The sequence below is a fragment of the Phaseolus vulgaris genome, chromosome 3, assembly GCF_000499845.2.
Source record: "Phaseolus vulgaris cultivar G19833 chromosome 3, P. vulgaris v2.0, whole genome shotgun sequence".
Classification (NCBI taxonomy): Eukaryota; Viridiplantae; Streptophyta; class Magnoliopsida; order Fabales; family Fabaceae; genus Phaseolus; species Phaseolus vulgaris.
In genome coordinates, this window is record NC_023757.2 from 3,978,571 (window position 1) to 4,005,533 (window position 26,963).

The 26,963-nt window shown below is 33.0% G+C and overlaps 2 protein-coding genes across 2 annotated transcripts; one reads left to right on the top strand and one right to left on the bottom strand.

Annotated features, from left to right (window-relative positions):
• Positions 1-915: 915 nt before the first annotated feature.
• Positions 916-7,932, top strand: LOC137806336 (uncharacterized). The gene is made up of 9 exons (XM_068606380.1): positions 916-1,335; positions 1,422-1,608; positions 1,826-1,959; positions 2,054-2,166; positions 2,630-2,873; positions 5,240-5,392; positions 5,613-5,692; positions 6,671-6,720; positions 7,543-7,932. The coding sequence occupies exons 1-9, from the start codon at positions 964-966 to the stop codon at positions 7,698-7,700; spliced, it is 1,491 nt and encodes a 496-aa protein (XP_068462481.1). The 5' UTR covers positions 916-963; the 3' UTR covers positions 7,701-7,932.
• Positions 7,933-12,812: 4,880 nt separating this feature from the next.
• Positions 12,813-19,653, bottom strand: LOC137806337 (uncharacterized). The gene is made up of 6 exons (XM_068606382.1): positions 19,114-19,653; positions 18,930-19,033; positions 16,926-17,023; positions 13,980-14,197; positions 13,645-13,694; positions 12,813-13,317 (listed from the first exon to the last, which is right to left on the bottom strand). Exons 1-6 carry the CDS (start codon positions 19,487-19,489, stop codon positions 13,270-13,272), a joined length of 894 nt encoding a protein of 297 aa, XP_068462483.1. The 5' UTR covers positions 19,490-19,653; the 3' UTR covers positions 12,813-13,269.
• Between the last annotated feature and the right edge of the window lie 7,310 nt (positions 19,654-26,963).

Genomic DNA, 26,963 nt, shown 5'->3' on the forward strand with positions numbered 1-26,963 from the left:
TACTGCTCAAACTAAAAAGATAACACATATGGTTCACATTGTGGTGAGTCACTCTATCATAATCTCTTATAAACTCGACTACCCTACCCATAAGGTAGGACTACTGTTAACACTACTCAAATCTGGTCTACCTTATTGTATCCTCAAGGCATGCCTCTAGTATTCCCCATCGGTTCCTCACCACCTAGTACCTGTGGACCTCTGATCTCACCTAATCTACTCTAACATAACTCTGATTAATCGTTTACCCATGTTAATGTTGTTTTTTTAGTTCATATATCTTATTACACCAACTACATTAACTTAAGTTTTCTCAATGTAAAACTAATTCAAATAGCTTGTTACACCATTCCAACACCTTGCATCTTATATAAGACCTAAAATTTTCTTTTATTTCTTATTTCTTCCGCCTTCTATAATATATCAAATATTGATATAACACACTAAAATTCTTAAAAGGATTCTAAAACTGGTTAGTTGAACTCTCCTACAAAATGTATTTATCAACAAAACCAATTATTACCCATACCAATAACATGTTACCCAAATAAAATGAAAGATTCAATACTTAACAAACAAAAAATATTATTTAAAATATTAAAATTCTAACAACACACTCTTTAATACTACTAAATCAAACGAGGGGAATCTTTAAATAAATTGTGAAACTCATCAAATATTATGATTTTAATATATTTCAGATGAAAAAGAGTGTATTAAGTGTGGAGTGCATTCAAAAGTACATTCCTAACATTTATCTTAAAAAAGGGCTCAAATTATATACGAATTAATAAAATATAATTTATCTTAATTTTGTTTAAGGCTTCCCATAAAAGCACAAACAGACACAAGCTCTCAGGCTCACGCGCTAAAGATGGTTATATAAGAACGTTTTGATTCATATCTTTTCTATGAAAAAAATCAATTAACCTCAAAGCCATTTTTTGTTTCTCCTTTGTTGCAATGAAACACCATTCCTTGTTATTTGTTCTTTTGACTTTTCTCACTGCAACACAATCTTGGACAATTCCAAGGATGAGTCCTGTTCCTGAATGGGAAGCATCACTGCACCATGACCCAGTTGCAGTTGATGCAGAAGAAGTCAAATCTTTTTTCTTCAAACAGACTTTGGATCACTTCAACTATAGGCCTGAAAGCTACACAACATTCCAACAAAGATACCTCATTAATTTCAAGTACTGGGGAGGTGCCAATTCTAGTGCCCCCATATTTGCATACCTTGGTGCTGAAGCACCAATAGATAACTCCCCTAACACCATAGGATTTTTAATTGATAACGCTCCTTCCTTCAATGCCCTCTTGGTATACATAGAGGTATTTGTACATAGATAACTCTTTCTTTTCACTTTTTTCTTGAGTTTTTGGTTCCAATGATTAAATCTTCAATTGGATTCTTGTAGCACCGGTACTATGGGAAATCAGTGCCATTTGGATCCAGGGAAGAAGCATTGAAGAATGCAAGCACTATTGGGTATTTCAACTCAGCTCAAGCCTTAGCAGATTATGCAGCAGTGCTCAATCATATCAAGAAAACATTACATGCCCAAAATTCCCCAGTGATTGTAATTGGAGGATCATATGGTGGAAGTTAGTTATTTATTAATTAGCCTTCATTCATAGTGTTCCAAATTTGCACCTTGGCTATGATCATTAATTTTGAGTTTAACTTTCATGCACTGTATAAAGAGTTTTAAACAGTTAACTAGTCAGAAATCAATACTGATATAACGTTTAAGATAGTATCATAAAACTCAACAAAAACTTAATGCACATAACAAATTGTAATTAGGTGTGTTTTATGCAGTGCTTGCTTCATGGTTCAGGCTCAAATATCCCCACCTGGCCATTGGTGCTTTGGCCTCATCAGCTCCAATCCTATACTTTGATAACATCACGCCACAAAATGGTTACTACTCAGTTGTCACAAGGGATTATCGAGTAATTTACCATAACTTGATATTTTTGTCTTATATTTATTCACTTTTCATGAAATGCTTGAAGGTTGTTAATTTGATGAAGAAGTGACATGCAGGAAGCTAGTGAGACATGTTACAAAACTATACAACAATCCTGGAGTGAAATTCGCAGAGTAGCTTCTCAACCAAATGGTCTAGTCACTCTCAGCCAGATATTCAACACTTGCCAGTATGAACACTCTCTTTCCTCTCCCTTTTGTTTTGTAAGAAATGGTTTAGCAAGTAGCAAGTTACTGATCTTCACATGTTCACATTCTTTATGAAGGGATGAAATTTATTTAAAACTTATTACTGATCTTGGTTTCTCTTGCACCACTCTTCACTAAATGATGTGCTTTGCAGTCACACTCTATCAGTCCATGTACATTTCAACTTTTAACAAAACTACTGTCATATTTTACTAAAGAAGATTGTAATTCTTTCTTTATTACACTTTCAATCTCTTTATTGAACCATAAATCTAAAACTTAACTGTCTTACTGTTTTAATTATATAATTTGGCTTGAGAGAATCAGTGTCACTAGCAGATTATCCACGATTTTTACTTATGACAATTATTTTTAGATAAGAATTATAGCATTAAATTACTTAAGCTTTATATTTCATTACTGAGTGAGTGTCACATTTTGCAGTTCATTAAACCAAGTTGAATCATTGATAGACTACTTAAGGTTGATGTATGCTTCTGCTGCACAGTATAATCATCCTCCAAAATATCCAGTTAATGTGATTTGTGGTGGCATTGATGGAGCTTCTGATGGGAGTGATATCCTAAGTAAGATATATGCAGGTGTTGTGGCTCTGAAGGGAAACACCACATGCACAATTAATGGCCCAACTAATGTATCTGAGACAACTGTGGGATGGAGATGGCAGGTAATTAAGAATTAATTGCATTTACAAGTTTAAGGTGTTGGAATTTTCCTTAACTTACTTATACTTAGGTCACACAATTTGGTAAAAGCATTGATTCTTTCAATTGAATTCCTCATCTCATTGTGATGGACATGACACTCCAACAGAAACACATTAAATGGTATGCCTTTAGAAGAGTGAAAAATGACAATCTGTTAGTTAGTTGTCTATTAACGTGGTTCAGTCACCAGCTGCAACCTACCTCCACACAGACAACTATTAGGTTTTCATTATGTCCTGTTGCACACCAATTACAAGTACAATGATCTCTTTAAATAGAGATTATAAAAGGGACACAATGATTAAGCCCACCCACTAAACATGGTGCCTAGTCAACCCAATCCAATTGGTCATGGCTTCATATCCAACAATCTCCTACTTGAAGTCACGGAACAATGTTCACCTGTGCTTCAACTGTGTACATGGTGTCTTGTCAGCCCAACCCAATTGGTCTTGACTTCATTCCCAACACTTTTGTTTTCAAAATCATGATCATTATGTCTAATGAGACATTCTAATAATTTTCATGTAAAAAAATGATACAAAATTTTCTAAATAGCCAACAGCATAGTATGAAAACTTGTTCTTCCCATGATTAACCATTGTTTTATAGGTAATTTGGGCATATCATTATAAAAGTGTAGGGTAGATATTTAATGAATTAGGTTTGCATTGATTTTTTCAATCGAGACTAGTCACTAGTCGGTCATGAAGGTACCCCATGCTCAATAATTGTTTCAGAAAGCAAAAACTTAGGAATATTAAGACACAATGGTATACACGAAATTTGAATAGTTTTTTACTCATTTGTTGTTTAGTAAAGAAATAAGTATCAATTTCATATTTTTGTTGGATATCATGTATACTATCTAAATGAGCAAATTATACTGCATGAATATAAATATAATTTTATAAGTTAATTTTGTGAGGTGGTATTAGATTTAAAATTATTTTTTAAAACGATATATCAAAGCCTATCATAATAAGATTTTTTATACCTATCATGTCATCTACTATTGAATCATTATCAAATCACTCACATATATCTAGTTTTATATTGAAGATGTTTAGTACTCACTCTGAGTGGAAATTCCACGTACAATAAAAATATGATTAAATTATAGTATATAAATAAAAAAAAAATACTTTAAAGAGTCGTTTTTATAAAGTTAAATTAAACTTAAAATTTATTTTCTAATATAATATCAGAGTCTATCTTATGGATGTTTGTTGAACTTATCATACTACTTGTTATCAGATTACTAAAAAATATATAATCTCATGTTTAAGATGTATAATCCTCGACATGAACATGTATTGAAAATTTTGAAATATAAGATTGAATTGTAGTATAAAAGTAGGTGAAATCCTAGTCTTACAATTCGATTTTATGTGGTTGATTTAAATTTAACTTTCCTTTTTAAGATTTTTTTTTAAGTAGTAAAAATTTAGAATAATAAATGTTAGCAACACGTTCTTTAATTCTTTTTTTTAATATATTTTTATTGTTGGTTGGTTGAATTTTATGAAAATTTACAAAATTTGGTGAGTTTCATTATTAGTTTAATGATTCGCTCACTAATTTAGTAATTTTATTGTTGTCACTCTTCAATTCAACATTTACTAACCAAATAAGTACAGTGGTAATTTATTTTCTAATTTTCTCTTATGGTACATTTTTGAGGAAAAAGTGAAAGAAAACTAAAATGAAATCATGCTAAAAAGAACAGTTCTGAAGAACACTTCAAACCAGACACACTTGGTTCAAGCCCTTCTCACTAAAGAAATATGAAAGGACTTTAAAATTTTCTTTTGTGGATGTCATTAAATTGAAGGGCACTATAACCCATTCATTCTAGAACTACCACGCACCACCTACTAACTCTATGATTAAATATGAGTTCTTATATTCGTAAAAATAATTTTCACTAACATAATTAAAAAAAACATATTGATTATAAGTTATATTTGAAGGTAAAGTTGTGAAATTATTTTATTTGAGTTTTAATACTACATTAATTCAGTTGTTGGAGAAGAGTGTAAGATGATATTTATTTTGTCTTATTTTGTGAGAATGTGTCTTTTTTGAGAAATGGTGTATTTGTATTCTGATGTGATCATGTATATATCAGTTTTGTCATGTCTATATTATTTTGGTTGATATTTTGTAGAGTATGTTGAATTTCCAGTTGGTTGGGTGTTAAGAAGTTTGATTTGAGGTTTTATTTTGTATAAGGGTTGAGATACCTCTGAAGTGTCTTATTTTATTTTATTTATTTTTTGTTAATAAAAAAAACTGATATATGTATGTACATTATCTAATTCAGACATGCAGTGAAATGGTAATACCCATCGGCATAGAAAAAGATACAATGTTTGAACCTAATCCTTTCAGCCTAAAGAGGTATGTGGAAGGATGCAAAACAACATTTGGGGTTTCACCTCGTCCTCATTGGGTTACTACATACTATGGTGCCCATGTAATTATTCTTTCCTTTCTTTTATTTATTTTTTTATTTAAAAACATTAACTATGAATATGTTAATTCTATTTTGTAAACATATTGATTGAACCAAGTTATAAATATACTAACTTTTACAAGAAATTTGTCTTCAATTGTATTGGCAATACTCCATGTTGTAACTTTCACAAGAAATTTGTCTTCAATTTGGAAACTTTAATTTATTGTTGGTAATGCAGAATATTAAATTGGTTCTTGGAAGATTCGGAAGCAACATTATTTTCTCCAATGGGCTAAAGGACCCATATAGTATTGGCGGGTAAGCAACCCAAAATAAAAAATTTGGTTGTCTTACTTTTGTTTTACTTTATATGTTTTCATCCTAATTATAAAATTATCATTTGTTTACAACCTATTTTTTGTCTTTAAAAATTATGCAGAAAATAAACTAAAAACAAGAAAAAATTCAAAATTTATAGTATTATTGAAGAAAAAATATTTTTTTTTTAAAAAGTAACCCTTTTATAATTACAAGGTAGAGAATGAGAATACAAATAAGCCTCAAATATCTTAATGTTTTGACATTTCTCAAAATAAACCATCAATTTTCTTTTACACATCTCAAAATTTAGAAAAAAAAACAGAAAAATTAACTTTTTTATGATTCACTTGGCGTTTCTCCGCTCAACGAATTTGTCGTTTAAATCATTTCTCACATCGAACTGCAGTACTTCTTGTTTTATAGCTTGTTTTTTTTACAGAGTTTCTTAAATTATCCATAAAAAAATAAAAAATAATCTTTATAATAAAAAAAATTGTATAGTACATATTAAGTAATAGAAATCATATTAATTAGTTCTTGAATATTGGAAATTTTTTCAAATTGGTCCCAAAATATTAGTAAAATGAGAAATACTAGAAAAAGACTATAAAATGTTATTTTGAACACACTTTCTATTTTTTGTTGAATTATTAAAATTAACAAATTTTTGTGGATACTGATTTAATGATTATTTTTATTTTATAGGTTGTAAATCAATAATAAAGTATAATCTAGAAAAAGCGTGTTTGTTAACACTTCTATAGTAAAATATACAAATACTAAAGATACTAAACCTATGGATATTCATTATTTCAATGTTATTTTTATTGTTTTATTATTTTAGGAATTACTTAGAAAAAGACAATACAATTTTAGGAATGCTTATTTGAATTTCATGTTTCAATTAAAAAAAAAAATTATTGTACCAGCAATGCTTTTGGAGAATATTATAAAATAGCTATGTACATGTTTCAGGGTTCTGGAAAACATATCAGACAACATTGTTGCCATTCACACAGTTAATGGTATGTCACCTTAGTAATCTCTTTTTATAACTATATTTTACTAAATTCTCTACTTTTTTTTTAGTATATGTAGTTTTCTGTTTATTTTGTAACTATATTTTGCTATTTTTTTACTTTTTCTAAATTATGTCACATTCCATGTGACATCACAAAGCACAGTTTCGAGCAAAATTAATTTAATAAAATATATAAGAAAATATAAAAAGCTCAAACATTAATTAAATAAACAATAGTGCTAGGAATGTACAAAAAATAGTTCATTAATTCCTTGTCATACAAGTTCATCAGCTAACTACCAAGAACGTTTCATATGAAATTAAACCAAAGACAAAACTTAAACTACTCACAGTTTTGAATGTAAACTAGTAAAAAGTTATAATTTATCTTAAATTTAAAGTTATGTCTTAATTAGAAAATAATTTCTTTTATGATAGCATGATAACGACAATGAAGAAAATGAAATGATATGAAATGAGGTTTTGAGTTTTTTTTTTTTATAACTCGCTGATTCGACCTTGAACTTGTGAGTTTGATCGAGTCTGTTTTGAGTTTGACCGAGTATGTTCCGAGTTTACTAAAAAACAAGTTATTCTCAAGTCAACTCATTATTTTTAGCAGATTCTCAAACTCGTAAGGGTTTACGAGTTAACCCTAAAATTTTGATAATCTTGCTGGTACTGATTTTAAATAAATAAAATTTATATTTATAAATTTAACCTTAAAATAAAATAATATCTAGATTTAAGTGAATAATTATTATATTTATATTAATATAAATTATTTGATTTTCAATTAAATATATAACATCAATTGTTTTTGTAGGATCTCATTGCCTGGATATTCTGAGGGCAAATGAAAGTGATCCAGAATGGTTGGTAAAACAAAGAAAGAAAGAGATAAAGATAATGAAAAGGTGGATAACAAAATACTATGCTGATCTTCATGCACTCAAACACAAGCCAAACTTCCACACCAAATGATTGGGGAAACACACAAGTTGGCACAAAAAATTTCAAATCTCAAACTTTGTGCAACCACCATTACTTTCAATATTCCTCATCCCTTTTCATCTTTACTTGTTTAGTTTGGAATTTTTTTTTTTTTATCATGGTTAAAATTTATGACCTCATACATACAACACAAACCTCATTATTATCAAGTAAACTTTAATGAGTTGAGAAAATAATAACATAATAAAAGATTTTATATTGCTATTTAATGATGGATGAGTGTATTGTAACTTTAGAATCTCTTTGTTACTATTATGATTCCTGATTTATTGATAGTGTATACATTTTTTTTATATTGATAATGAATAAACATTAAATTCTTAAAAAGATTCATTCAAATTAAGAAATATTTAATTTAAATAAATTTAGAATAAAATGTTTTTTTATAGAACAAAGAGAAAATGCATATAATTTAATGTAAGGGATATCAAACCCATATACATCATATAGAAAAATAATAATATAAAAGATGTTTATATATATATATATATATATATTTACTATGCAAATAAATACTCAAAAACCATCCTAAAAAAAACGTTAGGGGAAAAGAATTAAAAATCTTTCAAGAATAATCTTATCTCTAACTAGAAGGACAATTAAAATCATGATATATAAAAAAAATAAGGATTAAAAAAATCCAATTAATATAATGTAATTGGAGTCTTGTCTTATCTTTCAAATGATTCAATAACTTCTCATCAATAACTTTGACATGTATAACATTGAAGAAAAAATAGAGACAAATATGATATTTCTAATATTCTTTGACAATATGTCACATATAGAAATGAATAAGAGTTGTTGAATAAAGACGAGATAATCATGAGATTTTAACCCAATTAACTTAAGATCTTTTAGTGTTGTAATACTCATAATATTTGAATAGTTTATCAAATCTTTAATCCAACGTTAATCTTATAAATGAGTAAGTATATATTAACGATATTAAGGACACCTAGTCTTATTATTATGCAAAATTAAAAGTGATTAAATGGTTTAAAGTATTTTGGTAGCTATGTATATGAAAGATGATGCGACCTTTGATATGTGGTTATTAAAGGATAATTCTATTTTGTAGTGGGTAAATAAAAATTCCAAAGAATAATCTCATTTCTTAATAAATAGGTTAGGTCATTGGATAACAGTACATTTCTTCTCTATTCTAACACTTCATTATGAGTAAGAAACGAGAGATATTATTAAAAGATTCTCTCAAGACTGCTCTTTTGTTATTAAGAATTCATGTATGCTTCCCTTTTTTAGTTTTCATGACTAACATGATAAATTCAAGGTTATATAAATGATAGTTTTTTCATCAAAGGTTTAAGTTTAAGTTTTGTTCTAACAATTGGTATGAAATCGTTATTTTGTTTGATCAACAATATTTTTTTTTATTTACGACTTATCTCTTCAGGATAACATTTTATATATTTATCATATGTTTTTAGTTAAAATAAAATCAAATATATGTATCTTCTAATTATTACAATCAGTAGAAAATGATCATGATAATTGGATGATTTATTTTATTTTGTTTTCGGATACATTTTGATATAACATAATGATATTTAAATATCCATTTGTATGTGTTTTCAATTGAAATATGAAGAACATGATAAAAAAATTGCCATAATCATTCTATTTTTGCGCATAAATATTAAATCATCCCAAAGGAAAAGAAGATTTCTTATTTGATATGTTCTTATTATTAGCATTTTACCACTGTGTCGAGATATATCACTGAATAATTAAAATTGTGTACAAAGATAAAATATTAATGCATTGTTGATATATTGAAATGGAATTTATTTGTCTTTAATTTTGGGACTTAAATGAATTTATTTTTTGTTTACTGTTCTCAATTTAGTTATGAAGGATCCTGTCAATATTAATGTCAATATGAAGTCTATTTCTATTTTAAATGGTTCAAACTTCAAGTCCTTGAATTAAAGAGAATATATCTTGACAATTCTTAGAGTAGGAACTTGAACTTGCATCAAGGAAAAACTCAACCTCATCTCTTACATATAAGAGTACCATTGAAATTAAGAGAGAAATGAAACTACGAGAGACGCTAGATCACGTGAGTCTAGTGATCATGAAAAAGAAAACCATTCCAAAAGCATTTTGGGGAAATTTTTTAAAACATAAATACAACTAAGTAATTCCTTATGTAAATTGAAAAAAATGTTTGTTAAGAATGAAAATTTTGAGATAGGTACACTTTTTGACAAACCTAATTTCAAAGAAATATATAGGTAAAGACAACATCAGGGAGAACATCATGGAGAACAAGTGCCATGTTATCAAGAAGCTAGACAACCCTTACTGGATTATATGACCCATGTTATCAATAGATGTAATGCTATGACAAACATCCTTATCAACACATGACTTCATCTTGAAATTCCTTGATAATGAGATCATGATTCAGAAGACATCAATATAAGATGGAGTGATCACAATTGAGTATCAATTTTCAACTATCGGGAAACCTCATTTTCAGCAACATTGGAACGGGTAAGATGATCAACATAACTTTGACTCTTAAGTCATAAATTAATATATGAGGTCAAGTCTCGTAATTGGTTCCATCCAATTTATCAATGGAGAGATGAACATTGACATAATTAAAATAAATAGACGGATTCAACATAATGACAGTGGAAGAAGCCATAGTGGCAGCGAAAGCGAAAGAGAGAATGGAAGAAGCCATAGATTATAAGGACAAATCTAGTCACCGGTCAATGGGCGACAACAACAATGGTGAAGACTCTGACAGCATCTCCGGCGGTGTTCCAACGGCAAATCTGACAAGATTCTGGTGGTGGCTCCGGCGAGGCGGTGGGACGATGGTTGGAAAATTCCAATGAACAGTGGGTTCACCAATAAAAATTGAACCCTATACCATATTAAAGAAAAAGAAAGAATAGGGTAAATTCATTACATAAATATGGTTATGTTTATATAGGAAAAGAAACATATGGGCTAAATCCATTACATAAATAGAAATATCTAACAATATCTATAATATCTCATAATATATAATAATATCTAACAATTATTATACTATTTCTTTCATTTTTAATTGGATTCACTTCGATACTAGTTGCACAACAAACTTAGCTAACATAGAACATTTTTTTAGTGATGATGCTTGTATTATCATAAATTTCATCAAGGAACATGTCCCAATAAAGTTTCCACTAAAGGTTTCTATGACACACCAACACATCCATATAAGAGACCTTCTTACACATTCATCAAAATATTGAGATGATTCGTGCACAACAAGAGAGACTTCGTACTAGAAGAAGGAGCTTAGAGCTTGTTTAGAAGCTAAATGTGTTCAAACAGAGGCTAAAACCAAGATAGTAGCAGACACAAAGTTAAATATAAAGTTGATACTGAGTAAATGTTAAGGAAAACACTAATGTAAAGGTCTTTCTAGAGGTGTTGTTGAGGCTAGACATGCTTATCATACTACATTCTTAACTTTGTCTTTTGACTCACAAGGTAGCCAACCCATATCACCTTTGTTGTTGCACGTCAATATCACATTTTGTAATAGTTGTCATAGTCCAATCCATGTTGAATGATTTTGAGGAACTCCAATCTCAAAAAATGACTCAAATGGCATCTTTCCTTGTAGAGTAAATGATAAAAATATGTTACAATTGCTTGGATAGAAATAAATGTCTACATCAACATTTCTACTTATCATACTAAATTCACTCACCCAGTTTATATTTTAAATTGTACAATTCAAAATGTAAAATTTTGTATTCCAAATTATTGAATTTATAATACAAAATTTGCATTTCAAATTATAAAATTCGAAATTTGTCACGATAAACTATGGAGCTCCATCAATAATTTCCCAAATTTATTCCCATTTGATCCAATTTAGAAACAAGCAAACACCAATCTTATTTTAGTATATCTAATTGAACACGGTACTACATTCAATAAAGATAGACTTGGAAGACGTGCATTTACCTCAGATTCTAACATAACTGTTTTATGATAGAGTGGAGAGATACGTAGCCATTAATGGTCAAACACAACAAAAAAATGGGTTGGTTCATGGTGTGATCACAGACTTTACCTAATCTAATCATCACCCGTATGTTATTTCAATTTTTATGCCTATACACATGAATTTCACTGCCACTTCCATGTTACAATCTTAGTACATTAAAAAAACTCCCCCATCGTGGGAGACATGCAGTCATATTTTCAAACTGGCGGAAACAACCAAATTGCTTATACAAAACCAAGTTCCTAATAAATTCTAACGTGCGAACATACTTTTGAGATCAATGAAATCCATTTTCTTTATTCCCTAATGAACTACTCAAACGTGATCCAATCACAACATAAAACTATATCAATCCATTTATGCAAGGATATGCAACAATAAAATGAAACTTGTCTTGTCTCTGTATGGAAGCCTCCAACATATCCATATGTTTAACTGAATGTGGATGAGTTATCAACCTGAATCTGATGTTGAGTATTGGTGGGGTGCTTCGATGGATCATTGGTTTTTCCAAGACATTTGGGAGAAGGAGATCATGTGGTGGCCGAAATATTAGAAATTCTGCATGGACTTCAAATTTGTTGGCAACATGGTTTCAGAGCTATTGATTGTAAATGTGATCATTTACATGTAGTCAACTTGCAGAAAGATGCGTATAAAATTTTCATTTCTGTTTGGTTAAGTGAGGAGTACCTCGTGATCTACATTCTAAATATTAATTAAATAGTCTACAGCTAATGAAAGCATATGAAGTACTAAAGCGGCAATGGTCATGTAATATTGAAGATGCGTGGAGGGATGCAAATTCAGTGGCTTATATGTTTGGTCTCTGGTGTAACAGACAGATACATTGGACAAAGTGTCAAAAGGTAAAGTTTGTTCTCCAAACTTGAGTGAGAAACACCTCTAACTCAAAATCAAATAGAAAATTGTTGGAAAATAAAGAAAGTTTAACTTTGCAATAACATGTTGTAAAATCATATCAACTTGTGCACACTTCTAGCTAAACAGGCAGTGGAGAGATTGCAAGGGATGAGTTGAGGTGAAACAAAATTGTGATTTTAATACTTTCAGTGAATGATAAAGAAACGGCAACATGTTCGAATACTTCTAAAACATTTTACAAATACAACACCCCCCCTTTTACCCTAATCACAATGCCAACCACGTATTAAGCCCCAAAATCAATAAGCTCACGTTATATACTAAAAGCAACAACAAATAAGAACAAGGTCAACTGTACAAGACAACAGGTCTCAATATACCCTTTTGTCCAGAATTAATCTGCCACTATAAAGGGTATTATGGTAAACAAATAAACAATGACGAATTACTTCACTTTTTTTTCTCGACCAGTTCATTCACCAAATCTACATCTACAGCCACCATTCTTTAATTTCAGACTGCTACAATCATTTGCCTTCACGGTTCACTGATATCTCAGGGTAGTTGCCAGCAGCAAAGTTCACTTTTACTTCAGTCTAAACCAAAGTCCTAAACTGTTGCAGCAGTTTTCTTCACATTCTTCTCATCTTCAACATCCTGAAAAATTTATAACATAATATATCAAAATCATCTTATCAAGAGAAGCTGAATGCACCAAAATATTTCTGTAATGCCGAGAGAGGACAAATATGCAATTATAATCTTACATTTCTTCATTTTATTTAAACTACTGCATGTGTGAGTGCACTTCATTTTTACACGCAAATATTCCAAATTAAATTATTCTTATTTATTTTGTAATTTATTTTCACAGACATGGGGAATGTTTAGTTTGTGTTCCCAAACAATATTAAGCCGTCTAGAGTATATTAAATAAAAAAGAAAAACATAAACCATGGGGGATGCAGGTAAAAAAGCACTTACAGAATTGCCAATCTTGTCAAAATCATCATCAAAACTTCCCTCACCATCATCTGAAAGACGGAAATGATAATCATTATGAACATAGACAGAATGGCAAGTTCATAGAAGATCATGACATAATTCTTAGTTATCCACCCATTATTTTTCAAAATGAAGTTAATTTCTCAAGAATCTTGAAAATGATAATTGACGGTGGAATGGTTCATGCTTTTGCCCATTAGCACATATAAGTTCCAACATAATGTGCAAAATTTTAAGGACCCTGGTCCGAATGATGCAAATTTTAAAGAGTGAATGCTTTCTGTAACAAAGTCTGAACAAACTGAGTAAAATACCTGGACCGTCATCACTGTCTTCAAGATCTCCAAGAAGAAATGTATCCAAGTCTTGTTCATGAGAGGGTGACTTAGAAGATCTACTCGTCACATTCTTACCTGTTGCTTCTTCCTTTCCAGTTCCTCCGGTAACAGCAGTTTGTTCTACCTTAGTATTATCCTCATTCTGCTCTGCTGCTGCTCTAAGCTGAACCTCCTCCATATATTGCTTCTCATACCTGATTGTAACAATATAATTATTGAGCGGGGCTTACTTAAAGTATTAGACACTGCATTCAACATAAAAAGCCACAAGAGCAGTAAGAATTCTGGCAAAATATTAGAATATCATCACTTTTTTTGGTTTCTAAAGCTTTACTTCTGAATTCATCTTATGCTCTACTACATTGAATTATCTGCTACATTCAAAGTTCTTCCACATGCATGATAGAAGCATGCTGAGCTAAGCTTCCTCGTACATGAATAAAAATGGAAGTCTATATTTACTAAAACTCCAACATTAGAATGGGCTAAAAGCTCAGCTTCAATTAACTTCATGGAGCCATGAGGCAAAAGTCACAAAACTATGAACTAAATTCCATGAAAACAAGTAATACACTGGAATTGAAATGTATATTTAAAACATCTACACGTGAAGGGGAAATAACAAAAAAATGTTCCAAAAAAGATAATACGTAGCTATAGAGGCTTTGATTGATTGTGACACGAAAAAGTTCTATGCTGCACATTCTCTAGTTACCGATGCCTCTCCACTCCCTATAATGCTAGTATAGTGTGTTCGTTGGATAACATTAGCATCAAATGTGTTGCTTTTGAGAAGTAAATAATTTGCACTGCTTAGCTGGATTAGCCTCAGTGGTAGTTTGTTTGATTCCGAGCAAAATTTTAGCAAATGTTTCAAGTGATTTTGTTCAAGTGATAAAACCACATGCCTAGCAATACCTAGCTTTACATGAACTTATCATCCTGGTTCTCAGCTAGAAAATCTCCAACAGATTATGAATATCTGGAGTCTTCTAAGATCTAGGTTCTCAGAAGACTCTAATGTTTAAACTGCCAGAGCAAGATAGCATATGGTGGGATAACCACCATTAAGAACTTTAAATATAACTTTAACAATTTATATTACATATATACACAATGCTCATAATTTTAAGTCAAACACTGAAGTTAATAACAGCAAAATAAAAGGAAAGTTAGAAAGTATACCAAGATAGGTAAGGTTATCTATCTGAACACAACAATGAAAGATAGGAAATAAGCAAGACATGATGTAAAATAAACAATAAAGCAGAACATAGATCACGCTGTCACGAGAGCAGAACAGAACCCAGAGGTTGTGATCAGAGTAGAGACCACCTAACAATGTACCATAGATCAACAGGTTGAGCCTGGAAGATTCTGAAGGATGCAGGAAATGATGTGGAGAAAGTGGGTCTTCATTGGAGAGAATGCTGGTGTGTATTCAGTGAAAATAGGGTTCCAGTTCAGATAAATGAAGAAGTAAGGGGGCAAAATCTCAGGATTTCCACCCTAATGTAGAGCAAAATGATGTTTTTAATGGGCCAAAATTGTGTTTTCAGACACGGACAAGATGACCACTATTTGCCATGAACATAGGGAGCGGGTGCAATGCAATGGCACTATAGCAGCCTTATTGCATGTAATTAACTCCTCTGGTCTTTCATGAACGTTTAGCATTTAAAATTCCCAGGAATTGATTTTAAAGTTCTCAGGAATAGCCTAACAAGTTTTTAGGTCTCAGACTCTCAGCATATTGTTCTTATTACATAGGACTGAGATAATTCTTGAAATTCCCTTACTATGTAAAACAGTCTTTTATTAAATGGAAGTGATAGAAAAATAGAACAAAAAAGAGCCAGATGATTACCATATCCAAACTACTTCAAATTCACTCTACTTTCATTCTATCATTTAGAAAAGAAGTTTGAGATTATAAGAAAAATATGGGAGAAATAAACAGCAAGAAATGATATATATACATATATATATATATATATATATATATATAGAGAGAGAGAGAGAGAGAGAGAGAGAAAGAGAGTTGAAATGAGTGTTTTATGATTTCAGGGCTCGGGAGAGATGAGAGATATGAAACTCATGAATGAATGCAGTGGAAGCTGAAGGTGAATGTTGCAGCAATTGCTGATGCTGAAGGTGAACCATGTGAAGCTAATGGTGAACAAAAGAGATGGCTATTTTGTATTTTTTGCATGATATTGCTCCTGTCTTGAAAATAAAAAATGTCAAACCCCTTTTTGGGAATGAGAAAGGACCAAAACACGGGCATGTCACTGTTCCTTGAACTAATTGATTTCTAGGAATATTAAAAGAAGGGAACTTGAACAAATCATGGAACTATTTCATTCTCACCTTCAGATTAAAAGGATATCACTCTCAATTCCAAGGGTTTCCCACAAAGGTCTACTAATCTGAATGCATCCACTTTAACTTAATATCCTCCTATTTATATATATGATGAACCTGCTCTATGATATCCCTCTAATTAGTAACTACTATAAATTCTCTTTTTATTATATCTTAACAATTTCTCACCACTTGTGTCTGTGCATATAAATTATTCAACTTGTGTCTATAAACTTCCATATGATAACCATCCTGAAATAAAAAATTTGTGGTGGGCTGCTCTGTGTGCTATCTAAGATTAGTCTTGGATGGTAATCAACAGAATTAACTTACTCATTACCCAAATACAGTCATCTTATTTTTTTCCACGCCTTTTCCTTGCGTACCTTTATTAAGTAAAATTTAGTAGCATTACAAAAAGAAGCCTTAGCTAGTTTGATCTATAGCCTATATACATTAAGATCTTTATCATTTGGAAGACACATGTGCAACCAGATTGAAACCCTACATGAGTATTGAAAAATCTAACATAGTATGTGAATTATTAATGTTACTTACGGAGCCACATGAGTATTGACAAGTGTGAAATATATCCTCCAAAAGTGTCTTTCTTTCATGGTGCGTGGACATAGTTCATATCTCAATCGTGAAATTTCCTGCCATAGTGTAATAAAAATACATAAACAATAATAAAATAGCAAGTTTGTGATAACTAGCATTTTCAAACATGTTTTTCAGTCCTTGCATTATAATACCATAACTGGTTGGTGGTAAATGATAACACATTATTGCAAATAAAGAGGTAGCTGATCCTTTTAATGAATTGGCTTGATCACAACCAAATATCACAGAAATAAAGCTCAATTAATCATCCAATGGTAACATGGCAAAAGACACAATGGACAAGTTTCCCTATACTAGTACTCGTAGGGACCAAATGGAAATGCTTGCCAGCAAAGCACCACCACCAATACTAAGGCTAGCAATGAACCAAAGTAACTTGAAATTAGTTTGAGAGACAATTTGACATTAATTTATTGAATTTGGTTCGTGAACCAAAAGTGTTTAACTTGACCTACACACACATATATATTAAAATATGTATAATTAAGTTCATAATATTTCTGTGTGAATATATAAATAAAATATGTAACGGTTTGCTTTGACTGTTAAGAAGAGTAAATAACTCATAATCATAATTTTATATCAAAAAAAGTCAAAATACTTTATAATATTAATATGACTCAAGCTAAAGATTTGAATTGTGAGTTTGAGCTAAAAAAGAGGTTCATATCAAACAGTTGAGCTGAATCAATTCTTATCAAGTCGAGCTAAACCATGTTTGCCTAGCTTCATTTTTAGCCCTAACACTACAAAAATCAATAAATAAATGCTCAATTAACCATTTAGTTCCTACAATTGCACATAGTTTTTCGTCTAAGTCCCTCCTACCTACACATAAAAATCCTACATTTTAGTCCCTATTTAAGCATATCTTTTGGTCCTTACACTTGACAAAACTGTGTTGTAGTCCCTGTACCTAGAAACTCAATATTTTCTCAGGCTTTGTACTTTTATGGACAATTTATGAGATTGTATATAGGATACAATGAGTTTAACTTTATCAATGTTTTGATTGTTTCTGTAAAGAAGAGAGGGGAAGAGAAACAAAGTAGAAGATGAGCGTAAGAGGAAATAAAAACAACAAACAGGGGGGAAGGCTTCATTGCCGAAAGTTACCTTTGACAGTGGTTCATAAAGGAACCAACTTCGTTTTCAAATTTTTGTTTATCTAAGAACCATCAATTTTTTTCGGGAAATTATATGTGTAGGGACCAGAGCAAAAAGTGTGCACAAGTGTAAAGACTAAATGGCTTGTTAAACCATAAATAAATAATGAAAAAACATGATGTAAACGTAATCAGCAAAATGACCAGGGAAATACATTGAATCATTCACCTCTCAAACTCAATCATGCATCCTTATTTTTTTCCTGGAAAAAGAAAGTTTAGACTGCAAGACTCACACTTTCACCTGCCTTTAGCAGCTTTCAAAAGTAAACATGTGAAGAGGAATGCATTACAAAGAAATCACAAAGACACACTACTATTTAAAAAATGTACATTTTCCCTTGCCTTTGCCACATTAGCAAAACAAACATCTGAAATTAGATGCTCTACAAAGCAATCACATTAACACGCTATTATTAAAAGAGGAGTCTTCTATCTAGTCCCCCTGTCCATCTTTTTAGTTCAAAAGGAATAACAATCACAATAACCAAAGCCTAATAACAAACATGAATGAAGCCAATAGATACACTGATTGTGTTGTCACTAACCTCCTACGATAAGTTCATTAACTTTTATGATAACTGCCTTCGAAGTCATATCGAAAGTGATTTCTGATTGATTCATCGTTGGACTCACACATTGGTAATTCATGTCTATTAAACTCAACAAACGTGCACTAAAACAAAAATTACACCATGCAATTTCCCCACACAAGGGCTCCAATATCAAACAAATATTTAAAATTATAAAAAAAGAAAGAAAGTGAATTTACCTTAACAGTAGTTAAAACGAGAGTGGCATGCTTCTCCTGAAACTCATTGAGATCCTTCCGAACATTAGATCCCGCAGTGGCCGCATCAGAGCCCTCAGATTCATCTACATTTTCAACCTCACTCACTCACACCTTTCAAAAACATAAAAAAAATATATATCCGCAAATTGGTATCTAAAATTACCGGAGCTGAGAGGAAAGTTCTGGAAGGTCGTGGAAGTGAGGCCCTTAACGAAGGATCTGAGGTCGTCGGAGACCCCGAACTTCTCAAAGTCCTCCGGCGTCGCAGCGGTCGGAGAGGAGGCGGCGGCGGTGGCAATGGCGGCGAATTGCGGAGGGATGGTGATGGTGTCGGAGAAGGACTTGATCTGGTCGGCCTGGCGGAGGGCGGCAGATTTAAGGATGTCGGCCTTCTTGGAGGCTTCAGCGGCGAGTTCTTTGGATTTCTTGGCGGTTTCGGAGACGAGATCGGCGATCCGAGAGGAGGAAGGCGTGAGAGTTTGAGACTTTTTCGCGGCCTCCTCGGCGAAGGTCTTGGCGCGCTTCCACAGGTCCTCCATTGGTCTCTCGGTGAAGAGAGAAAGAAATTGAAAAGGGAAAAGAGAAGAGAAGAGAAGAAAAGGAAGAAGATGAAGAAGAAAAACGAAGACTGGGAGAAGAAGATTGGAGGATCTGTTTGACGTGGAAACGACAACGTATGGTAACAGGAGAGGACTGAACTGCATGGACATTTTTATGTTTACATTTTCGCTATTTATTATTATTCACTCGTTTACTTTCTCAACTCAAATACATTGAATTTTTAATTTATATATATACCCTCTACAAATATTTTAATACAAAGATTATGGAGCCTATATGTATAAACTTTTCTACACATATTTTAAAAAATAATAAATTTCTATCTAAGAATTACTTACGTTTTCCTTTCTTGTTAGCATAAAAATTTAGTTTACATTTTTAAAGAGTCAAATTTATTACTTTTGTTAATTTAAGAAATATTTTTCATGATTGCATATAAACTCTTGAAATTCTTTAAATTAAAAATTGAATTCTAAATATTTTTCAATGGTTACAAATTGGTCTTTAATTACTTTTTATTATATGCAACTTAAGTCCTTGAATATTTTTAATAATTATAATTTAGTCTCTAATCAAATTTTAATAATTACAATTAGATTCCTGATTAACTAATTAATAAGAACTTGAGCTTCACTGTAACACCTTATTTTTTTTTACATAATATAGAAACTAATATTAGTTATTACTGATGTTTGACTTTTTTTTCTTGATTTAAAATTTTAGTTTACATCCTTTAAAAGCGAAATTGAGTACTTTTAGTTAACTCTATAAATATTTTTCATAATTGAATATAAACCCCTAAATAGTTTTAAAATTAAAATTTGACTCTTAATATGTTTCAGTACTTGTAAAATGGTTCTTAATTATTTTTTTATTATGTACAACTTAGTCCTTGAATATTTTTAATTATTGTAGTTTAGTCCTCAATCAATTTTTAATAATTGCAATTAGGTCCTTAGTTAATTACTTAAGTTAATTTTTGTAAACACTTTAAAACTGTAATGAAAATTAATTATTTGATTTAGAACTATTAAATTTACGATAAACTTTGTTTTATATTTGATTTCTAGTATGAATTTAATTAATACTAATATCTAAACGAAAATTCTTACTAATTTTGGATTTTGTTAGTAATTTTGTTATAAAATATATTGCTAATAAGATGTATAGAAAATTTTTATTTTAAAATTTTAGAAAAATGAGAATTGACAATGTATTTTTTTTTTGTCTTTTTATTCTTTGAGTCATTTAAAATAGGAGTATTCTTCTAGACTCACCACCAAGGATCCTTCCTTGGAAATGAGAACCTTAAGTGTTGAGTTTCATACTTGAAACTTGAGAATAATTTTTCAAATTTGCATAGTTCTTTCTTTCGCTACCTTGATGAACCTTGGAATGCCTTCCTCAATGATGATCTGACCTTGAGTCCGAATCTTCTTAGGTTTCTATCAAACTTTTTTGCTAAAACTTTGACTTTATCTTTATCTTTAACTTTGGACACTTAGTCCACATATGCCTCAACTTCTTACAATAGATGATGTCACAAGAAACTTCATCATTTCTTTAACGAAAACCTTTTGTTTCCTTATCCTCTTCATTAAGCATCCGCTTAAACTATAGGGACATAAGAGATATTTTCTTATTGGTTGTGTTGTTAGACTCAACCTTATATATCTCAACTTTTTTTTCCTCTAAGGCTTTGAGAGCTCTAGTTTTTTTTCTTCTAATTGGAGTAGACTTGACCTTTGCTTTAAGACCTATGTTTGATTAGGTTTAAGCTTTTTTTTGACTTCTATGCACCTCACGCACTCTCAAGATTCCAAGAAGCTCATCCCATGCCAGCTCTATAATGGTCGTTGTCTTGGGTTCCAAGATCTTAAGTATGTTATCCAACAACTTTAGATTTATTTGAGCCTTATAGCCTATTTAGAAGAACCTGCATTCTTCCAAACATGTCATCCAAACTTTCACCTTCCTTTATGGTGAAAGATTCGTATTGATGTGTGAGGTTTGTAGCTTTTATAAGATTGACATCTTCATTTGCCTCATAGTTGATGATCAAGGAGTCATAAATCTCCTTGACAGTCTTCAACATGCGAACATTCTCATAGTCATTTTTAGATAAGGCACAAATGAGAGTGTATCTTTCCTTGTTGTTCAATTGCATCTAGTAGAACTTTTCTTCTTCCTAGTCTTTCTTTAGGGACGAGATCTCAATATCACCATTGATATTAATATACCTTATGATAATGTATGGAGTTCACGTATATCTTCATCTTGCCTTTCCAATAAGAAAAATATTCTCTTAGAAAGGCCTGGACAGGGAATCTCCTTTTGCAATATGATTCCAGTAATGTTGTAGGATCTTTTCCTCCAATCACGATAAGGGTTTAACCCTTTAGAATATGAACTCTGATACCAATTATGAAGACCATGTAAAACATAAGGAGGGATGAATATCATGTTTTAAAAAGCTTTTTCATTTTCTACAAATATTGTCCAATAATACTCAACCCGACTATAATTTTGTACTTAATAAATAATTTGTCAAAACCTTTCCAAAAACTAAGTTTGAATAAAAACTTCTCCTTCTTTATATTAGAACAAATGCAATAACATGCAATATCAACAAGATAGGAAGTGAATAAATTACTCAAGATATTTTTATATTGGTTAGTGTGATAACTAAAAAGTATGGATACTATTAACTAATAGGTAATCATAACTAATATTAATATAATATTATAAATAATATTAATATAATATTATAAATAATATTAATATTAATAATATTGATGATATTAATAATATTGATGATATTAATAATATTAATACTACTAATGATATTAATAGTATTGATAATATTAATAATATGATTTATTATTAATAATGTTATTTATAATATTATTTATTAATATTAAATATTATTTATAATATTATTAATAATGTTATTATAATAATTAATACTTATTAATTTGATCGATATTAAATATATGAATAATCTATACTTATATAAAAAAAAAATTTCCATTATAACTGCTTTTTGGTGTACAAATTTTTTCCGATTCTATCCTTATTTAATATATTTCATTTTATTAATACAATGGAGTATTTTGTCATTTCATATGAATTACTTAAAAAATAAAATTATTTTTTAATTTTTTAAATTAATATCAATGTACAGTTTTTATATGACTTTCTCACTCTTCTCTTAACTCCTTATTTTAAGGCAACAACCGGAAAAAAAGACAGAGCATACTCTCACCCATTTCCACACCAAATCTCACATATAAAATAAAATAATCTCAATTTTCAATCACTCTCTGCACTCCATATTTTGTTTTTCAATTTCGAGTCATCCAAAATTATTTATGTATGCATGTTACATTTCTATCATCGTAAAAATTGAGTAAAAGAAGAAAATATGGATACACAGGCACAACCACGCCAGTGTTTTCACTAGTATTAGTAATGTTTATATGATTAATTATATTAATATGGATAATCATACTAATAAATATAATAATAATCACAATATGACAAAAGAATTTGACTGGTGTAATGGTTAAAACTTCTTTGATGTAACCGCTGCAAGTGAAATTTGAAACCAAGCTCCTTAAATTATCAACTAAGTTTTAACCATTACACTAGTCAAGTTTTGTTAACATGTTATTATTAATAATATTGAATTTACTTTTAAATATAGATTCTACGGATACAAATCCGTTGGTAATAATGATTTTTTTTTAATGTTTAACACTTTTTGTACCGGCAGGCACCGGACGAACAGATGTACCGACCGGCCGACCGAACTCATAATAAATGTGAGGGCGCAACAAGACTAAGGTAGTTAAGATACTCCGAAAAATAAGGAATACGCGTGTGAAGAAGATATTTTCCCCCGGGTATTCCGGAGCACGATTGGTAAAACCTATCCATAACCACCCTGAGCCCAAGAGGTAGAAAGCCCATTTAGAGGTAGAAAGCCCATTTAGCAATTCTATAAATACAGTGCTCAAGCCAGAGAAAGGTACGTTTTTGATTCACTTACTAAACCTCACTTAGAATCTCATACTTACTTGAGCGTCGGAGTGCCTTCGCAGGTACCCTCCCCTGCCCGACCGAAGGAGACACCAAGAAGGAGCGACCGACTGAAGGAGAAGAAGACCGACACGTCAGCAACTACACTACATCAACCAACCGTGCCTGGGCCCCATCTCTCCACTCAGGTACAATTGGCGCCCACCGTGGGGCCGAGGCAAATCTTCAATTTTTGAAGCTATAATGGTTGCGACAAGAAACAACAACGACGCTATGGCAGAACAGATGACTATGATTCAAATCCTCCAAGCTCAGATGGAGGAACTGCGACAAAAGGGGATGGAAGACCATCGTCAACATGAAGAAGATAGACGCCGCCAAGAAGAAGAAATCGCCTTATTAAGAGAGCAGAATGCACGACTCCAACAACAGGTCGATAATCCCGAACGAGAAGGCCAATCCTATATGGCCGACCGAATCGCCTCTCGCATACCTACACCTGCCAATACCAATCCTGCTTCCAGAGCTGAAACAGTCGAAAGAAAGTCAAGTAAAAGGGGTCATCCTTTTACAGACGAAATTATCACCACTCCACTTCCTGACAAATGGAGAGGTCTCGCTATTAAACTCTATGACGGCTCGACCGACCCGGACGAGCATTTAAATGTCTACAAGACGCAAATGACTTTGTATACCACAGATAATAATGTGTGGTGTAAAGTATTCCCCACGTCGCTCCAGGGAGAACCTCTTACTTGGTTTACAGAGCTGTCTCCGAATTCCATTGACGACTTCGACGTCTTAGCCGTAAAATTCTCTACTCAGTATGCCACTAGCCGACCGCATCACATGTCCTCCATGTCTCTCTTAGCGGTACAACAAGAAAAAGGTGAATCTCTCAGAACCTTTTTAGATAGGTTCAACAAAGCATGCATGCACATCCGAGGACTCAAGCAGGAAGTTGCATTGCACCATTTGGTCTCGGCCATCCGGCCGAGCCGTTTTACTGAAAGTCTCATCAAGAAACCGCCTCAAGACATGGAAGACCTTCGAGCTCGAGCAACCAAATTCATGCAAATCGAAGAACACATCGATTACCACCAACAGTTCAAAACCGTCGGATCTGGAGTCCTCAAAGATCAAACCCCGAACAAAGAAAGAGAAGTCGAGACCGAACGCACCGCCCGAATCACTCCAAGATCCGACCGGAGCAGAGGAGGCCGAATGCCCAGGTTTAACAGTTATACCCCCTTAACTGTGCCGAGGGGACGAGCCTTAGATGAAGCACTACAAACAGACTTAATTCCGATATTGAAGCAATATCAAACGCCACCGAATGCAGACACCGCTAAGCATTGTCAATACCATCGAAACTTCGGCCATACGACCGAAGGATGTCAGGCGTTGAAGGACAAAATCGAAGAGCTCATTCAGGCTGGTCATTTGAGACAGTTCGTTAAGAGGGCAAGAAATTCAAGATCCCCACCACGGAGTATCGACCGTACATCTCGTGGTGCCGACCGGTCTTACCGTAACGATTATAAACGCCGAACCGACCATAACCAGGCTTCGCGGAAACGCAGTGAAAGCCCCGTTCGGCGTACACGCGCCCGCAGCATAAGTCCCGACCGAAACACCCGCCCTCGCCAACGAGTCCGCGAAGTCATCAACATGATTGCTGGACCCGTTAATTTGGGCGAACCGAACCACGAAGCTAATTATATAGCTGGAGGCTTTGCCGGTGGCGGGTGCTCAAATTCCGCCCGAAAGAAACATCTCCGAGACATCCAGTCCGCTCATGCTACCACAAGGAGGCGTCCACACATACCTCCGATCACCTTCACTGACGACGACTTTACAGCTATAGATCCAGCCCAGGACGACCCTATGGTAATCACTGTCGAAATTGACAAGTTCGCAATTGCCAAGACCTTGGTCGACCAAGGTAGCTCAGTCGACATATTATATTGGGAAATCTTCAAAAAAATGCGCATTCCAGAATCAGAAATTCAACCCTATAACGAACAAATTGTAGGGTTCTCAGGTGAACGGGTCGACACTAAGGGGTATATAGACTTGTATACAACCTTCGGTGAGGAAGATGGTCTCCACAAAACAATAAACGTACGATATCTGCTGGTTAACGCCCAGACTTCTTACAACATCCTGCTCGGTCGGCCGTCTATCAACAGATTAAAAGCCATTGTCTCCACCCCACACTTAGCCATGAAATTCCCTTCGGCCACTAACGACATTGCAACCATCCATGTCGATCAAAAAACCGCTAGGGAATGCTATGTAGCAAGTTTAAAAAGTGAGCCAACTCGACGACTCTATACAACCAATACGGACGACCGAGTCCCACAAAAACGAGGACGTTCCCCCACACGGCGTTCCGGACGATACATGTCCCGTCGTCAAATGATAGCCCTTGTTGACCTCGACCCTCGCATGGGCGATCCCCGTATGGAAGCAGGAGAACACTTGCATCCATTCCCGCTTCGCGATGATCGCCACACTACGCACATTGGTACTTCGCTGAAACCGGACGACCGAATGGCCATCGGGACGACACTTGTTAAAAATTCCGATATTTTCGCCTGGACGGCCGCTGATATGCCTGGCGTAGACCCACAGGTTATCACTCACCGATTATCACTGTATAGAGAAGCTAAGCCAATAGCTCAAAAGAAAAGACATCTAGGCGAGGAACGACGTCAAGCCGCACGTGAGGAAGCCGACAAATTGTTACAGGCTGGATTCATTCGGAAGGCCCATTACACCACATGGCTAGCCAACGTGGTTATGGTGAAGAAAGCGAACGGAAAATGGCGTATGTGTGTTGACTACACAGACCTCAATAAAGCTTGCCCAAAAGACTCGTATCCTCTGCCTACCATTGATCGTCTCGTTGACGGTGCAGCCGGGCATCACATCCTCAGCTTCCTTGATGCCTACTCTGGCTATAATCAAATCCAAATGCACCCGGCCGACCGAAAGAAGACGACCTTCATGACTGATTCCGGCAATTTCTACTATGAAGTGATGCCCTTCGGACTCAAAAATGCCGGAGCCACTTATCAAAGACTAATGGACCACGTATTCCTCGACATGATTGGTAGGAATGTTGAAGTCTATGTCGATGACATCGTCGTCAAGTCCGACTCATGCAAACAACATATTGCCGACCTAAAAGAAGTTTTTCAGGCCCTCCGCCAACACCAGATGCGACTCAATCCAGACAAGTGTGCGTTCGGCGTCGAGGGGGGGAAGTTCTTAGGTTTTATGCTAACTCATAGAGGCATAGAAGCTAACCCCGAGAAGTGCAGAGCTATCTCCGAAATGCGAAGTCCCAACTCCATTCAGGAAATTCAGAGACTTATCGGCCGACTCACCGCACTATCCAGATTT

What these genes read in the sequence shown, in the direction of transcription:
- LOC137806336 (XM_068606380.1), top strand. Translation starts at nt 964, where the DNA reads ATGAAACACCATTCCTTGTTATTTGTTCTTTTGACTTTTCTCACTGCA. An exon ending in TTGTCACAAGGGATTATCGA is followed by an intron (nt 1,960 to 2,053) that starts GTAATTTACCAT and finishes AGTGACATGCAG; the next exon opens with GAAGCTAGTGAGACATGTTA. An exon ending in GACCCATATAGTATTGGCGG is followed by an intron (nt 5,693 to 6,670) that starts GTAAGCAACCCA and finishes TACATGTTTCAG; the next exon opens with GGTTCTGGAAAACATATCAG.
- LOC137806337 (XM_068606382.1), bottom strand. Translation starts at nt 19,489, where the DNA reads ATGGAGGACCTGTGGAAGCGCGCCAAGACCTTCGCCGAGGAGGCCGCG. An exon ending in GAACTTTCCTCTCAGCTCCG is followed by an intron (nt 19,034 to 19,113) that starts GTAATTTTAGAT and finishes TTGAAAATGTAG; the next exon opens with ATGAATCTGAGGGCTCTGAT. An exon ending in TTGACAAGATTGGCAATTCT is followed by an intron (nt 13,318 to 13,644) that starts GTAAGTGCTTTT and finishes TAAATTTTTCAG; the next exon opens with GATGTTGAAGATGAGAAGAA.